The 13025-nt window shown below is 39.2% G+C and overlaps 1 protein-coding gene across 1 annotated transcript in view; it reads right to left on the bottom strand.

Annotated features, from left to right (window-relative positions):
- The window catches only part of col15a1b (collagen, type XV, alpha 1b), a 46499-nt gene that overhangs the window by 16619 nt on the left and 16855 nt on the right, over window positions 1-13025 (bottom strand). The window contains exons 15-33 of the mRNA XM_078263334.1: window positions 11478-11639; window positions 9669-9722; window positions 9172-9207; window positions 8939-9076; window positions 8702-8761; window positions 8565-8600; window positions 8365-8406; window positions 7980-8042; window positions 7002-7037; window positions 6323-6406; window positions 5643-5708; window positions 5232-5267; window positions 4783-4845; window positions 4562-4651; window positions 3781-3816; window positions 3538-3591; window positions 2788-2844; window positions 2470-2529; window positions 1805-1849 (exon numbers count right to left, since the gene is read on the bottom strand). Coding sequence (XP_078119460.1) covers window positions 1805-1849; window positions 2470-2529; window positions 2788-2844; window positions 3538-3591; window positions 3781-3816; window positions 4562-4651; window positions 4783-4845; window positions 5232-5267; window positions 5643-5708; window positions 6323-6406; window positions 7002-7037; window positions 7980-8042; window positions 8365-8406; window positions 8565-8600; window positions 8702-8761; window positions 8939-9076; window positions 9172-9207; window positions 9669-9722; window positions 11478-11639 — 1218 coding nt within the window. The remainder of the gene's footprint in view (window positions 1-1804; window positions 1850-2469; window positions 2530-2787; window positions 2845-3537; window positions 3592-3780; window positions 3817-4561; window positions 4652-4782; window positions 4846-5231; window positions 5268-5642; window positions 5709-6322; window positions 6407-7001; window positions 7038-7979; window positions 8043-8364; window positions 8407-8564; window positions 8601-8701; window positions 8762-8938; window positions 9077-9171; window positions 9208-9668; window positions 9723-11477; window positions 11640-13025) is intronic.

The raw sequence follows: 13025 nt of genomic DNA, 5'->3' as shown, positions 1-13025 counted from the left end.
CTTTAAAACGTATAAATCTGTAGGCCAAACAATACAAACGGTTTTCCAGATTTGATGTCTACACTAGAAAATGGGGAATGTACTTGAGCTTTCTGGAGGGCTCCTAGGAAGCTTTGTGCTGGACAGAGACAAGTATGATGACGGGCTTAGTTTATTGTCTATTTTGTTATTATTTTGTTGTATGGTCTTGAATGATGTAGTTACTGTGTCATCTTTTTCTTGATTTTTGTTTGGGTGGGTGGTGATGGGGGGGGGGTATGTTCATTTAGCAAATTGTATGTTTTGTGTGTTGTGTTTAAAAAAAAAAAATTGTTAATCATAAAAAAAATGTGACCTACTGTACACTTAATCATGATAGTGTCATGACTACCCATTCACTCATCAGTCAGGTGAAAGTTTAGAGATTCATTTTACATGGAGGAGCCCGTCACCACACCTCAAACCTCAAAAGTGGCATTTGAAGGGCCAAATTCCAATCATAATTCTTAGATTTTAATAAAATTATATATTTCCATCAAATTCCACATCCAACCTGTAATCAGACTTTGTCAGAATTTGACAATTGTAATGAACGTTGCACAGTTATTGTGGCTGGTATTCTGTTAAGAATGTGTGTATGTGTATATAACCCCTACGTAGAGCCTTTTACCAGTTTACGTGATTGGAATTCGGCAAAACAGAAGCTGCAGCGTCACCAGAGGCCACAGAACTGAACACTTCAAACAGAACTCACAAACCCAGCACCGCGAGAATAGACTGTACATTTCAGAAAACATTCTATCAACCTGATGAAAGGCAGGCCAAAGTTTGATATATCTCACATATATCAAAAAAGACATATATCACAATACAATCAATTAAGGAAGGAGCCTTTCTTTGGAATAAATAAAAATGAAATAGCCTGTCACGGCCACAATCTTTGTAAAATATCCTCTATAGATTCCTCTTTTGAATTGATTGAACTGAAAAGTGAATTGCCAATGACTATGATGTACATACAGTAAAAGAGTATCAATAATGTCAATTAGAGGTAAACCAGCGCTTCCTCTTCCCTGAGATGTTGAGGGCGGTAAGGACAGACGAGGCAAGCAGGATTCAGGCTTAGGCCCCCTTTAACACTGGGCATTAACATTCGTCATGGGTGATCAGATTGGATTTAAAGCAACACTAGAGAACTTTTCCCACTTCGGTCCCCCTACAGGTTGGAAGCGGAATTGTCCATTACATTACATTATGCAACTTTGCCAGATTGGGTAGCGGCTCTGTAGTTCGAATAAACTGGACAATGTAATGTAATGGACAATTCCGCTTCCAACCTGTAGGGGGACTGAAGCAGGAAATGTTCTCTAGTGTTGCTTTAACAAACACACAGAAAACCTGGCTGTAAACGAACCCAATATGCAGCAAAGATTGGAATAGCCACATCACATTTACAGATGGCTATTGCATCTTTAATCCACATCTGGCAACTACTTACAATCATTTTTGCATGTAGATCCAACCATAAATATGTGTCAGGTAGGTAAGATAATGAGATACATGTTTAGATACAACCTGCACACAAGGGGAATGTTAATGCCTGATGAAATGGGGCCAGAACCACAGACATGTAGCCTTTTTAAGGATCATTAGGACAGTAGGAGAGCCAAGAAGGAGGAGATGAGAAAATGAAGGGAGGTAAAAGAGCTGTTTGTAGCCCAGACCAGAGAGCTGCCATGCTGCCACTCCCACACACCAACAGAACCACCGGATGGTACAATTTCAAAGTGAAACAGACCAATCAGATGGTCCAACTCAGACTTACTCGTCCCTTTTTGCAGTGCGGTCTGGGGCGCACCGGAAACACTGTCTTTAAAATTCAAAGAAGAGCAGTGTAATCAGACTAAATGAGTCAGGTCAAACACTCTACTGTAGATGAGCTTCACAGACATTAATTCACACACAAACAAACTGGCTTCCAATGATAGTGGTGCTCCACAGACTACTTATACTTAATCACTGATCTTTTTTGTCAAAGCCAATATGTGTAGTTCAGTTTTATTATAAGGATCCCCATTAGCTGACACCTAGACGACAAGCTAGTCTTCCTGGGGTCCAAAACAACATTTCATTATATGTGTTGTATTTTTATGTGATTTATGAGATTATAGCATATTTCAAATGATTTCAATGGCATGTAGAACATTTTGAAAAATATCTGTGAATACTGGAACCAATGTCATACCGAATTCTAGTGCATATCCACATGTTCAGTAATGTTCTATGGAAGCCAAACCTGTTTTAATAATGCAGACCATCAATATATATATAAATAAGTTTTCTGGATTTGGGCTTGTTTTAAGCTATGCCTAACGTATGTCTGTGAGACAAGCATTTTAAATATTGTAATGTAAAGTGCTGTGTATCATCCCCCCAGTCCAACTGAAAATGGCAAAGTAGAGAAATAAAAAGCAGCAGATGGAAACTTACTCCTTTCAGCCCAATAATTTTTCCTGGATGTCCAGGTGGGCCCGGAGGACCTGGAGGTCCCTGAGAGAGATAATATTATCACATCAGTGTCAGACAGCACACAGTTTCAAAGTGAAAACTAACTTAAGGGACAACCCACGATCCTAACGTAACCAAAAGGGTCACACCACCACCAACGATCTGTTACATCAGCAATTCTTGTATGTCTTATTTGTAGGTATATGAATATATCTGTCTTAAATGTTAAATACATTATTGATTTGGGATCCAACTACAAGAAAATCACAGATCTTTTTCTTTCTTTCCTTTTCCTCTTACCGGTAGGCCGACAGCATCTCCTTTGTCCCCTTTCCTCCCAGGCGCACCAGATCGGCCCTACAGAAAGAGAAAGATTAAAACACATCAGGCTTTGTGTACAGTGTGTACTACAAATATACTACAAATGTGAATTTCCCCTGGCGGGACAAATAAAGGCATGTCTTCTAAAGCATGAGGTGCTGACATCCTGCAGGTTTGAACAGTTCCGGGGAGTTCTAGGGTACTTTGGGTAATTTTTCATGTAGAGATGGATCAGTGATTTTTATATTAATTACTGGTCTGATTTTCTGAATCATCATTATTTAGCACATAAGCTGGTGTGCTCTCTTATTTCGGGCCTTGGCCTAGCGTACCTTCTCATGAGCCTGGCGAAGCATTGAGTGACACATGGAGCTCTGCAAGTTCTAATAAAAGATCCCTGATCATGTACTTTTAATGGGCTGTGTCTGTGGCCACTAGCACAAATTATTGTAGTTTATTTTTTCTATAATCAGTACATGTACTCTGTACAAGTGCAATATATCATTTGAGTACTAGCCAACCAAAGACTGCAAGAAGTGCTGCATGTTTTGTGTGGAAGGTCCCCCACTGAAAGGTTTCTCTTGGCACTAAGAAATATATTACATAAAGAATATATTGGGGTCATGAATTTTTCACATTGAGCTTTGAGTAGCAGTACCTCAGTACACTCTCTACCTACAAAGGGACGGTCATTTCCTGACAAATATACAACAAATGCAAGGTACTCACGGGGCGACCGGGGAAGCCATATTCTCCTTTTTGTCCATATGGTCCTATTGGGCCCTGGGATAAACAGAAACACAGTGACGTACACAAACATCAATTCCTCACATAGCAATTTTCTACAGTAGTTCATAACAACAAGAATAAAAAGATTTGTGTGGAGCATGTCCTAATTAACAAATGTAATTACTGTTACATTACATTACTGTGAGTCTGTAGATGTTAATGTTCTATTTGATATTAACTCACCATAAGTCCAGCAGGTCCAGGGAACCCACGGTCACCCTATGCATTACAAAGCAGAAAAGCAAAATGACACATGAGAATACGAAAAGGATGTGGTATGAGATTTCAGTTCTCTAGAACAACTGAAGAATATTCCCATCTTCACAAAACCCCAGATTTGGTCTTCATTCAAGTCTTCAAAAAAGTTGAGCTCCTTTGTATTTATTCCGGCTTAAGATTTCAAGTGAGTTAGTGTTTTGGTTTTGACTCTTGTGTCACCCAGCTGCACTTGCAGTGTTGTGCAATAACTAGAACATTGGAAGCAATTGAGGTACATTACAAGGGATAATAAAACAGAAAGTTTTGACCTTGACTTATTTAGGCAGGAGGGGTAAAGTAGTTTATAATATTTCAATTTAGCTGTGAAATCTTATTGAATTATAACAGCCATAAAAACACTGACATGTCAAGTTACATCGCTGTAGGATGCATCAACACCAGTAGAGTTGGCAAGAAATATTGACATCCAATCTTTAAATTTCCTCATCCTTCTGTGTGCTTATCTTATCCAGTAACTCAAATGTGTGTGCTGTGAGTGACTGCTGTTGATATACTGCAGTGCAGGTAGACCTTGACTCTTTATTATTGTGAATATCAGTATCTGTGGTGTAGCATGGAGGGACCAGGGCATAAAAATGACTTTCCGGGGTTACATTATTAGATGCATCATCTTACTGTCATTGACCACTGTAGATTACTAGGTAAGGTATGGCCAGATAGGGGTAAGGGATCTCTTGTCTGGTACCTTGATGCCTTTGGGCCCCTGGGGGCCTTTTGGGGCTGATAAGACAGATCCATCAGCAGCAATGGTCACCCCCGGCTCTCCCTTCTCTCCCTGTAAGTGTAAAGGAATGGTTATAGGGGTTATATATTTCTGCATAAACAGTATTATATGTAAGACATTTTTCAACATGTATTTGTGACATGATATTTGTTATAACAATCCCCATTCTGTCTAGTCCTCACCTTATACCCTGCGGGGCCCTGGACACCTGGAGGGCCTATGTCTCCCTTCGGTCCTCTGGGGCCCTGGAGGGATGAAAGGGCATCAGGAGTAAGTTGGGCGGTTTAGTTAGGATGATAGCATTTTAAAAAGGAAGGCCGTAGATTGGGGGATTCTACATTTCACAAACATTTCATGGGTCCTGGTCTGGATTTATGAAGGGCTAAAATGATATTAAAGTAACCTAAAAGAAAAAGCCACCATCCGTGGCAATAACATACCTACCCTGTTTAGCCCAAAGACAGCAAAAGCAAAATTGGAGAAGAATATGTTACATTGCTTTCAAATTATTGTGGCATCTTTGTTCATAAACGGCAAAATACTCATGTACACACTCATATCACATTTTCATAACTCAGTCATCAGGTGATACAAATGCTCAGCATAAGGTAGTGTAGAAAATTGCTCTTACAGGAAATCCAGCTCTGCCAGGCAAGCCTTCAGGGCCCTGCAACACGCAGACAAAACACACACATCCACACACACATACATGCACATGTACACGTAAGCACGGATGGAGGCAAAAGCAGCAGAGCTGGGTTAATGACATGCTCATACACAACATCAAACACAAAAGCAGCCAAAGCACTTCAAATGCATTGCTTTTGCTACAGTAAAGTAATGGCTCCTTGTATTGTAGCTCAAATCTCAATTTATGTAACTGATAATTCTCTCTGAACTGTTGATGTCACACATGTAAGTAGTGGTAATCCAGGTATCACCCTTCTGTCCTCATTATCTGCTGTTGTCTGTTTGCATTCAAACATTTGCAGAAGGAGGCAGGTAACATCTTAAAAGACATTAATAGCTTAGTGCTACGCACCATGGGCCCTGGTGGTCCTCTGATCTCTGTGAAGTTGAAGATACCATCTGTAACATTGAGCAGCAGCTGTAGACAGAATATGCAATGATTAAATGTGGGCACTGTCTGCATGTTTTACATATTTAGAGATTCGTAAAATGCATTCAATAGGGTAACTTTATTAAGGACAAAACTATACCGACTTTAAATGGTAGAAAAAGGGGTTTATTTTTGTTATTTTTAAGGATGTTATTGTGACTCTTTACTGTACCTATTAACATAAGATGAAAAAGCATCGTTAAGCCACATGGGATTTACACCCGCGGTACATCCATCAGATATTATATGATATGGCTATAGTCATAATCACAGCTACAGTCTCAATCAGCCTTGGCAGCAATGATACAGACTTGCACCAGAGCTAGTTACAGCTACTGCAAGGGTGTGCCCACTCATATTGTGGTCACAAACAGCGGTGTTATAATACATAGTACATAATACAAAATCATAATACAGCACAGACTTCCTCTATGGAGGGAACACGAAACGTATAGCAAGGGAATGCAAAACACTGCACGGTGGCAAATCATTTTTGAATGTTCATTCGTGTAACAACTAAATGTAATTTGATGTGTGTGTGTGTGTGTGTGTGTGTGTGTGTGTGTGTGTGTGTGTGTGTGTGTGTGTGTGTGGGGGCGTACATCTGGCAGATTAATGATAGGTCCAGGAGGTCCAGGAAGCCCAGGTGGTCCTGGGATACTGAGTCCATCAACGCCTCGATCACCCTATAGAAGACAAAACATATCATAATTAGTCACTTTTATAATAAAAATGTGAGTAAAGGGGCAGGCCATCTGGCTTGGCAGGAAGCAAAGAGTTATCAGGGAAGTTTACCTGCGATAGCTAATTTTTTAGCCACTAGGGAGCAACGGAAAACAAGTTCACATTTCATTACCTTTTAAGCTGATATGGAGAACTTGTTAGCAAACTGTTGCTTATCTACACATGCAGCAGTTACAGAGCAACGTTGTCAATCATTTGGAGTTGTGTAACGTTACTGGCCACCTGGTGACTTCATCGTTCAACAAATAATATTACAATTTTTAAATCTGTAATAGTCTCATAGATTACTTCTATAATCTCGTAAATCTATAATTTTTTAAATCTTAATATCTTTCTAATACATTTCTCTGGTGTTGCTCTTTCACATAACTAAAACTATATAGAAGTGTAAAAAATAAGCGACATCAAATTATTCCAAGGGACAGACATAAGGGGTCCCTGGTACATTCTCTATTTTGTAAGGGGTCCTTGGCTGAAATCTTTTTGAAAACGTAGGAATCACTTCATATCCACATATTATGTTTTCAGTAACTCTACCTTGGGTCCTTGATTGCCTTTTTCTCCTTTGGCCCCCTGTTTGTAGAGTAAAGAGAAATTAAAAGTTATTCATGTGTTGCTAACCATTATCAAGAAGCATATTATGCTTAAAGCGCCCATATTATGCTCATTTTCAGGTTCATAATTGTATTTTAAGGTTGTACCAGAATAGGTTTACATGGTTTAATTTTCAAAAAACATCATATTTTTGTTGTACTGCACCGCTCGCTCTCACTGCTGCAGATCCTCTTTTCACCTGGTCTCTGTTTTAGCTACAGAGTGAGACCTCTTTTCTTCTTCTTCTGTACTATCTTTGATTGCACTCGCACATGTGCAGCAGCTCAGATGTAGATCATGTCAGCTAGCTAGCTCCGTAGACAGTAAAAGAAAGGCTGTTTCTCCAACTTCGGTCAGTTACAAGGCAGGATTAGCTGGGAGACTTCTAAATGAGGGCGCACATGGAAGTAGTTCTTTTGGAGATTATGGTGAACTTGTGTGTGTTGTAGCAGTGCTTTGCTATTGAGAACGAGGTAGCATGCTAGCGCTAACGCTACAAGCTAACAGTTGCGGTTAGCCAGCTCGTTTCGGCTTGTGATGTCACAAGCCGTGCCAATTTTGAACAGCTCACCCAGAGACTGAAGGCAGGACACATTCAGAAACCGTATCTCACTCAGAACAGCATGGATGGATTTTTTTCAAAGTTTGTATGCGTATGGAAGCACCAGAGACACAAAAGAACACCCCAAATCCCAGAAAAAGTGTTTTTTTTCATAATATGGGCACTTTAAGGAGGTTTATATAAATTATTTTGACATATCATCCCACTCAGACTGGAACAGTTATATTGTCTGTGCACAGTTCAGTTCTGTATACTAGGAAGGATGCACCGTAAAAACACTACTATGCAACCAATAACTGCAAATGTAAAATCATGTAAGAATCATTAGCACATTTGTTGTGTAAACACCTGCTACTTACCCTAGCACCTGGTAGTCCAGCAGGACCCGGAATACCCTCTGGTCCTGGGTCTCCTGGCTCACCCTGCAATCACACGCAGCATTGACAGAACTCAAAGGATGCACATAGCTGAGGTGATTTCACTGTGACTGGGGTTGCATACATAATATGTAATATATTTCTTCTTATTTTGCATAAATGATGAGAACTTCTTTTCATGGGTATCCCTCACTGTTACTATCAATACACTCAAATCATGAAAAGACTAGAGCTCTAAAAATAGCCCTAGATCTCTACATTTTACATCAACTGACCACAAATATAAACAGTAAAGACTGAACAGAAAGGACACAATACTATATACAATATGAAAACGAAATCTAAAACATTGCCATTTCAGAATTACCTTGACAGAAAGCCCTGGAGCACCTGTGGCTCCATTCTCACCCTACAGAAGACAATGAGAGAGCATCTTCAACTACTGAGCAAGACGGAGCAATAAAAAGTGCATGCATGGCACACTACTCACAGAGGACTCATACATATATTAGCTATCTTTCTGCAAGCATAATGAGTACATGTAATGCATTTTTATAAATAGATTACCTTAGGTCCCTGTGGACCAGGTATGCCAGGGGGACCCTGGGGTAAAAAACAAAAAACAGAAATCACTTACTGTATATGAAACAATATACACAGTCGCACATACAGTACAGTACAAACGCACACACTCTTGCACTGACCTGTGGGCCTCTGACTCCAGCTCCAATAAGCATGTCAGTCTTCCCAGATCCCTCCATATCCTAGAAATAAAAACACAGACTGCTGTTGCACATTGAACAGCCATCCATCGCTCTTCTCTGCTCTAACTTAACCTGTTGTCTCTTTCTTGGCTCATGAAATAAAGTACAGTAGGTCCATATGGATTAGTCAACAGCAGTGATATATGTGCGTAGATATTTGGTATGAAATGGCGTCACCTCTACAAAGAATTTGGTTCCTGGAGGTCCGGGAGGGCCAGGGGGTCCTGGGGGACCTGATGGGCCTCTCTTCCCTTGTGGACCACTTGGCCCTGGTGGCCCTGAGGACCCTGCTGTACCCACAGTACCATATTCACCCTGAAGAGATAAACAGAAAAAAGCTGGTTAACATTGAGTTGTCCTTCTTCCGAACTAACAACCAAAAATGTGTTTATTGTTGTGTAGTATATTACCTTAGGTCCAGGTGGCCCAGGTAACCCTTGGTTACCCTACGGATGTAAAGAAAAAGAAAGAAAGAAAGAAAGAAAGAAAGAAAAAAAGAAAGAAAGAAAGAAAAAAAGAAAGAAAGAAAGAAAGTATTAATTGTGGAGAATTTCTGCTTTTATTTAGCATTACGCTCAGTATAAATAGAGGCAGTCCATACATCATTGAACATGGACATCAAACAAGATTAGATGTGTGTGTAGAATATTAGGCCTATCAGAAAATTGCTTGTAATCAACACTGTATCCCTGACTTTTTCATCGTCATTATATAATCTCAAAACCATGGTCATTTGGCTTAGTCCAGTGGTGCCTAAATGTGGTACAGTAAAAATAATTTCTCTTTCTTTCCTGTGGATATCAACATGCCCTCTGCACTGAATCACCACAATAAAAAAGGGGATGGTGACTTTGATATAGCACACTGAGTTTCTAGGCCAGGACACAATCCATGCTGAGGATCATACCTTCTCTCCGATAGCTCCTGGGAGACCTGGAGACCCATCTTTTCCTGCAGGACCCTGGTCATGCAAACACAGACAGACATGAGTAGAGGTAGACAAATAACAGTGATAGGTCACAGAAAATATGCAAATATAAAAAATATATATAAATATAAAGGAGCAATTTAATGCTAAGCTATTTGTTGATCCATTAGCCATTCCAACAGGGACCAACGCCAAATCCAAAGGTGACAGCCTGTCAGTTTAAAGGAATACTGGGTCATTAGTCAGTTTCCATAAGTGATAAGATCATCCATGCCACACTGAGTCAGCTACAAAATTGTTATTAACTTCAGTACCCACTTTGGTTTAGACAGTGTTGTGTAAATGTTGACTTACTAGCCTCATAGTCAGTTAAGACCAACTCTACTGTTGCATCATGTATTAATTTTATTTAACAAATAAACAAGTTACATTTATCTCCCATTCAGCTCCTTATGCTTGAGTTGGTTACTGTCATTCAGCTAAGATGTAGCATGAAGCAGTGGAGTTAGCAACCTTAGAGGCAAGGATGATGTTGTCTGTTCTCTCATCACTTAACAGGAAAGTTAAATGTATTCCTTTAACTAAGCAGCATCAGACCAAAGTTACAGCAATGTTTCTGTACTGACAACATAGTGTACCAGAGGCCTCAGACTTTTTCAGTACTAAATTCCAAGGCACACTGACTTATTGCCTATACTACTAAAAGTCTATACTTATACCAAACTACTGGCCAGGGACTTTGTAAACTAACAGCTGGATTGTTAAAAAATTGTCTGTGGTAAAAAAAATTGAAAACATAACACAAAATGTACTTGGCACATTTACACAGCCCAGATCATGAACCCATTTCCATTTTAAACACTGATATGCTAAATTAGGGCCAAATTGTCAACAGGCAGGGTATGATAACATTTGATAAGCACATTAATGAGAATTAAGTGTTTTATGTGCTTTGCTCTAGAGCCACTGTTAGGACTAGCATTACATTATTTGTTTCAGTATGGGTAAGACTCAAACAAATTATGTATTTAGCTAAATACATTTTGAGTAATAAATGTAGTAGCTCAGTTTTAGATGTGGTGCAAATCAGTATGCCTTGGTATTTGCATTGACTGAGAACAGCCAACATACGGCAATATACAACACGAGAACATAATCACATCAGTGAAAAGGCAGATTTGCTCCTTTACCATGTTGTATTAAATGCAAATTGGCAGCTCAAACTGAGGTTATACAGCAAGTTTGAGTTCATTTCCTTCCAGTTCATTCACCATGGAAAGTGAAACTTCATGCTGAAATGTTTCGTTTGGTAATGATGACAACATTTAAACAGAAAGTAAATGAACCAAAGCTACTTGTCAAAGTTCCAAGCAGGTAATACAGTGTGCAAGCACACACGCACACGCACGCACACACACACACACACACACGCACACGCACACGCACACGCACACACACACACACACACACACACACACAGAGCACTTCAGCCAGCTAAGTAAAAAAAAAAAAAAATCAGTTTAGCTAGCTGCCAGAACAACATGGTTGGAGATAATATACGTCATTAGCCTGAGTATTGGGGCAGTGAGCTTTACCTTTATCACTGGTGTCAGTGTTTTAACAAGAAAAAAACACAATTAAAGTTTTTTTTAATTGTCTCAAATTAACATTTACTGTAATGTTGTTTTATATTGAAGATGAGTTTTGCTTCATCAATACTCAGGCTTTTGACTGTAATTCTGCCTTTTATTGTTTGCTGGTTAAACCAAGCAAACCAGGAAGATATACCTCTCCTGAACCCCAAGCGGACCCAAAGTCAAGCCCAGAACCAGAGGCAAAGCTGGATTCAGAACTGAACCCAGAACTGAAACCAGAGCCGAGGTCAGAGGACAACTCTGAGCTCAAGCCTGAACCATCAGGCCCAGAACCACTAAACCAATCCTCAAACATCTGAAACAGAGTGGAGAGGAGGACGAGGTGGCAGGAGTGGAGCAAAAGGTGGAGAAGAGGAGGATAGAGGAGGAGAAATGGAGGGTGAGAATCATTACAGAGGGGTGATGGTACCAGAGGTAGCGTGAGGATAAAAGACAGACTGGTCATTGGTCATGACACACACAAATATTGATCACTACAATATCATTAAAGAAGACACAAACTGAAGGTGAATTTGGATTGGAAATAGAAGGGAAGGTAGAGAACAAGAAAGACAGACAGTATACAATGACAATACAGCAACACAGCTAGTAAAACATTAAGGTAAAGGTAGTAGTTGCATAATAATAATGTAATTGATAAGGTAGCAAATCTTACAAAGCATGATACAACATATAAACATTTTACAGTATTCAAACGTTTTAATGCAAAATGGAACTCAAACAGTGTGAATAGTGAAACTTGACAGCTGATGCTCAAAACTAGTCACTTTAAGTTTTAGCCTCACAATTTTCATTTTATGCCAATTTCAAGAGTTCACAGGCCTTTTGAAAGCAATTTTTTGCAGAATGAAGACATGTATAGTCAATACTGCTCACAATATATACATATATTTAATTTGACCGTTGCCATGCTGACAATGTTTGATTAAGTATCCAGTGTCTACCATCCAACATTATTTTTGTTGAGATGGATAATTTTTTGCAACAGCATTTCAAACATCACTTGTTTTTAAAACAGTGTACTTAAACTCTGACTAATCAAATGTGTGTCTGTAGGTCCTATAAGTACCCTCTGCATGTCTCTACATGAATTATTAATTCATATAATAATACTTCTGGACTGTTTAATAGCAAATTATTTGCAATGAAAATAAACAAACAGATCTGTAGGTCTTATGTGCGAAAGTGAGTGAGAAAAAAACTCTGATGATCAATTTTCTAAGTCTGATCTAAATAGTTTTCTCTCCTGTGTTTATTACCCCTAATACACATTTCTAAATTACATAATTATTTTTTTCATCTGTGAAACAGGTGAAGAAAGGTTTTGCCAGAATATTTTGTTGTTAAGTGTTTGTTGTTGTAATACTCATTTTGGCCAAAAGAGGCTGAAGGGCACCACTCTAAACATAAGGTAGGCTACATATATTGTGTGTTAGCAAGTTATGTAACATTACTGTCATATCTTTATTCTGGCTAGAAATGTATGTAAAGCTTTAGTGCATAACTTTTTAATGTTAATGAACGTCCGTTACATTCAAGCCGTTGCCAAATGAGTTGATACAGAGCTAATTAAGACTATCAGCTCCACACAACTCGCGCTGTATTTCTCAGTATGGCTATGTTCAGAAGATTGTGTCGTCCGGTGACTTCACTTGAGTGAAGATAATTACCTCTTATGAAG

The sequence above is a fragment of the Sander vitreus genome, chromosome 12 (assembly GCF_031162955.1).
Source record: "Sander vitreus isolate 19-12246 chromosome 12, sanVit1, whole genome shotgun sequence".
Taxonomy (NCBI): Eukaryota; Metazoa; Chordata; class Actinopteri; order Perciformes; family Percidae; genus Sander; species Sander vitreus.
The sequence above is the reverse complement of the archived record's forward strand: the minus strand, read 5'-3'. Positions and strand labels throughout refer to the sequence as shown.